This window comes from Opisthorchis viverrini, assembly GCF_000715545.1.
Source record: "Opisthorchis viverrini unplaced genomic scaffold opera_v5_9, whole genome shotgun sequence".
In the NCBI taxonomy this organism is placed as follows: Eukaryota; Metazoa; Platyhelminthes; class Trematoda; order Opisthorchiida; family Opisthorchiidae; genus Opisthorchis; species Opisthorchis viverrini.
Genome location: NW_008751665.1, coordinates 2,889,819 through 2,894,475, shown reverse-complemented (window position 1 = coordinate 2,894,475; position 4,657 = coordinate 2,889,819). Strand labels below are relative to the sequence as shown.

Here is a 4,657-nt window from a genome sequence, read left to right as displayed (position 1 = left end):
CAAGCCAGCGCAACCTATGCAGTGTGATCAGTTCATCTATCGAGGGTGAGTTATTTCTCCCAAATGCCATTCGACGTACTTCAGAATTGCTGATCCGTTGTTCCCACCAGATTCGGGCAATGCTCCGAAGACATCGATGGTCAAACACTGAAAGTCTTTTGACGTCCTCGGCGCGCAGCGGCCAGGTTTCTGATCCATATAGTAATATGGAGCGCACCGCAGCATTGTAAACTCGACCCTTGACAGAGAAGCTGATGTCACGCCTACGCCAGAGATGACACAGGTTCACAAGAGCTGCTCTGACCTTCCCAATCCGGATGGAAATATCGTCTTTCGCGAGACCACCGGGACTGATGCAGGCGTCCAGGTAAAAAAAAATTGTCTACTACCTCAATCGGGAGATCCAGATGGGATTTGGCGGTTGCTCAAACGCACAAACGCACCTAAAATGACTATTTTGGCAAACATTGAGATTCTATGGTTACCATCTAAAATTATGTACATGCCTATGAAAATTATCGCTTGAAACGTAAGGCTGAACCAATTAATTTCGCGCTCCCAGTATCTGGCGAAAAATGTTCCTAGGGGACTGTGACTAACGTGAAAAGTTCAACCCACCTTACTACTTCACTGTGAACATGCAGGAAATCCGGCGTTAAAACTCTCCATAATCTAGACATGAGCTAAAACCTGACACCGAGAACAAATATTGGCTTTAAAAGCATTCCGCACATGCTGTTCTGTGGTGCTCCCACCTCTGAACCAACTCATTCAATGTGCCTAGATTGTTCAGGTTATCACTCACCTTCAGCAGGTAGCTTTTCTTATTAAGTAGTAACCTTTGGTTAGTAAATAGGGAATCCCGGCAACTAGGGCAATTTTATCTCAGTATTTAATGTGTGTATGTAATGACCAACTCAGCCGACCTTCTATTCTCTAATTCCTATCCCTTCCTCTGTCTTGTCCACTTCCAGATGTTGACGAATGTTCATTCAAACCCTCTGTTTGCCGATTTGATGAATTCTGCCTCAATGTCCCGGGAAACTATACATGCGTACAGAAAAAATGCCAGAAAGATTACATCTTTGATCATCGGAGCAGGTATGTGATGGCCGGTGTTCCTTTTGTTCGCACGTTTGCATAGCACACTTCAAAGGTAACTATGGCTTGCACAGAGCAGCTGGCTAGCTTAGAGTCAAAGATCAACTAATTCCTCAGTAGATCCACGTTCTTCACAGGCGGTCCACTTGTCGTGCACAGTTTGGCATAGTGTTTTATAGTAAAATGTGATGTACTGTGGCGGTGCTGGACAGTATCTTACCATATAATGAGTGTAAAATAGTGTAGGGCAGAATGCCCGGGGAACATTCATCCGGCCCTGATGAGAATCGATATTACTCCGAAACGCTAGGGGCTTGCTTGGGGCGAGTTGGACCAAGTGGTTAGAGCGCGAATTTACTGACCGGAAAGTCCGTGGTTCGAAACCGACCTCTGCCTCTCGACTTCTCCTGTCTAGGCTTGGGCAACCTGGCAGTATCCCAGCCCTCGTGCCTCCTTCGTGTGGCAGGGCGACTAGACACCGAAAGGGTGCCACAGGTGAACGAAGGGACTTGCCGAACGAAGCTAGTGTTTCAATGATGTATCCAAAAGCAGATTACAAGCCACTACTTTGTGAGAACAAGCTGATTACAGTACGCAAACGAGTATTCAGATCATAGCATTGAGCCTGAAAATATCGGCGACAGCACTGTCAACTGATTATGAATTTTGCATCCAACTCTGCTTTGCTAGATCTTGTCGCATTCGATGTACAGACAGCAAACTCCCTTGTCCCCATGGGGCAAAATACGCGGACACAATAGACTACCTCATCGTCAGTTTCCCAACACCTATCCACGGACGAGCAACTGGTTCCCGAGTGAAACTGCGTGTGGTAGATTGGAATCAGGTGAGTTGGTCTTGTTTTGTCAGCAATGGTTTTGTGGGGTATGGAAATGACATCTGTGATTCAAGACGCTTCTCTCACCATGTGCTTAGAAGCAGTGACATTCGTAGTATCAGCTGATTTTGACAGCTGTTTTCCACTCAGCCGTGGGACTTCAAATGTGGGATGACGGATATCGGTAGGGACAAACGTCCGAACTGGATTGTTCGGACTTACCAAAAACATGAATCTGTTGACAGAAATTTTACTTTGCTTTTCACACAAAAGCTTCACTCATCCAAGTGGGTAACTAGTTCACTTCGTCGTGAGAAAACCCATTGAAAAAGGTGTTGGGACATCCGTTATTCTGCACTGATGGGAGGTATTTTAGCTAAGTTCAGGAGTTTCAAAGGTAAAAGAAAATCTTAACGCATGACCCTGGTCCGAATGAAGATTCACCCATTGTTGACAGAATCGCCCATACTACTCTCCCTATCATGTGTACCTTGCATGTAGCCGCATCATAGCTTCAGATGTTCACACCAGAGTTAGTGAGCATGAGAGAATACCCTACAACTTTCCAGGATGTGGGAAAGCATATTTGACGTTATGACGTACACGTGTCAGAGATAAAGTATGGAGTAGTTTTGGAAGACGTGAAAAGTCTGAACATTATCACCACGGTGACAGATCGCGCACGTCGTGGAAATCGCCAAACACCCTAGTATAACTAAAACCGGTGGAGATGGGAATGGAGACTGTACTAGTTCGGACTATAGTGTCACCACACCGAAGAGGGCTCGCCAACCAGAACGGCCTGAACAGAGCTTCAACCTCATGTTTTTGGCACCGATTAACTTACCGATTCAACTGTTTAGTGCTAACCCAGCCGTAGTGTACACAGACATGGCTACGCTAACATTGGCCCTCTGACCTTGACTTCAACACAAACCAGCCAACCAGATCCCTGTATTGATCACCCGCTTTCATGATGCTGAGACCGTCGCTTCTGTCTGCCTTTTAATTCAACGTCTTGTAAGCGAGAAGTGTCCTTTTGAAAACGTTAGTTCCCATATTACCGAAAACACTGTTGTCAAACGAATTTATGAACCTCCTAAAAGACAAGGTTTGAAAGAGAACCGTCAAGCAATTCAAAAGTCCTAGTACCAGTCGGACGAGACCGAAATTCATCTTTTTTCATCTTAATTTCTACCCTAGATTCAACAATCCAATTGTCTCTACCGTCTACTGGAAAAAGCCCCCAACACTCCGGTAAACTACAGAGCCGACGACGGTGTGGTTTATTTGACCCCAGTATGGAACACAATGGCTGAAGACAGTTTTCTAACTGCTGAACTGAGAGCAGCGTCAAATGAAACTCAAGTGACTTACGGTGGACAACAGCACCCGTCAGGGGACCTGTTCTATCTGTTCTTCCGCGTATCGTGCTACAGGTACCCTCTTCCAGTCGATGAACTGAAACGAATCGATTGGGGTGAACCAAGTACTGCACAGACACAATGGCAACTCAAACAGAACGTGCTCGTATTTCAACATTCTTTCTACGTCTATATTTCAATAGCCAAATATCCATTCTAACTAGGTATACCAAAAAACAGATAGACCGATCCATTCGGGGGTAATCATTTCCGCAGAAGCAACCAATGAATGCTTGTGGTCCCGGTTGATTTGCTTTGTTCTCTTTTTTTTTGGCTACTAGGCACTTCAATCTTCACACCTCTCTTTCCCTGTCTAGGTGAGTGAAACAGTATATTTTTTGTTCACCATCTTTTCTACTTCATAACGTACTCAAAGCTTCACTGACACAGCCCCCCTCAAGTGTCCCCCTAACGGACTTGTTTCAACTGTTCTACTAACTTGTTCTATCACAACTTCTCCAAATAGTACTAANACAGTTTATTTTTTGTTCACCATCTTTTCTACTTCATAACGTACTCAAAGCTTCACTGACACAGCCCCCCTCAAGTGTCCCCCTAACGGACTTGTTTCAACTGTTCTACTAACTTGTTCTATCACAACTTCTCCAAATAGTACTAAATTGTGTCGAATTTATTTGGGCTTTCAGTGAGTAATCAAGAGAACAGCGTGGTGTCCAACTCTTAGCAAGATGTGAGAATTTCTCGGTGAAGATTTTGTTCTGTAGGTGAAGCCATTCTGTGCCGAAAACCCTTTCAACCTTATTTGGAATCATCGGCAGTGGGTATCTCACGGACGATTCGAATTTCTAGCTATTAATTGAAAACTGAACCGTTTGATCACGAGGAAGGCTGATCAGCAGAATGATTGACTGGCCCCGGTCGATCCTGTAGTCACGGAATTCACACCACGTGGCTATGTGTTGACTGGCTCCTTGAGTGACGGCTATCCGGACTGAAGGTTCTTTCGTCTTGAGATCATTCTTCCCTCCCAGCTGCTTGTAGCTTGTTGTGTGAGGAGGCCGTTTGTCCTAGTATTTTATGCACTGGTTAAGCGTTGTGAACATATTTATACAGGATAAAGTGCGTATTAGAATTTTCACCACGTTTTCACAGTCTAAGTAACGTATTTTCAGAAATGTGAGCATTGCGCGATTCAACTTAGTCCTTTCCTGGGAAGTTACTTGTCTAAGAGGCAATAGAAACCAGGTCACATGACCGGAACGGATCCATTGCCGGATTGACAGCGCAGTATTCCAAACGCAAGCCAAACACTAGTAACTTGACTGTATAACAA

At 44.8% G+C, this 4,657-nt stretch overlaps 1 protein-coding gene across 1 annotated transcript in view; it reads left to right on the top strand.

Moving 5' to 3' along the window:
* The window catches only part of T265_00915 (hypothetical protein), a gene marked incomplete at both ends in the record, with an annotated part of 141,560 nt that extends 137,566 nt beyond the window's left edge, over window positions 1-3,994 (top strand). Inside the window, 3 exons of the mRNA XM_009164810.1 lie at window positions 975-1,101; window positions 1,792-1,948; window positions 3,143-3,994. Coding sequence (XP_009163074.1) covers window positions 975-1,101; window positions 1,792-1,948; window positions 3,143-3,523 — 665 coding nt within the window. The remainder of the gene's footprint in view (window positions 1-974; window positions 1,102-1,791; window positions 1,949-3,142) is intronic.
* Window positions 3,995-4,657: the final 663 nt, after the last annotated feature.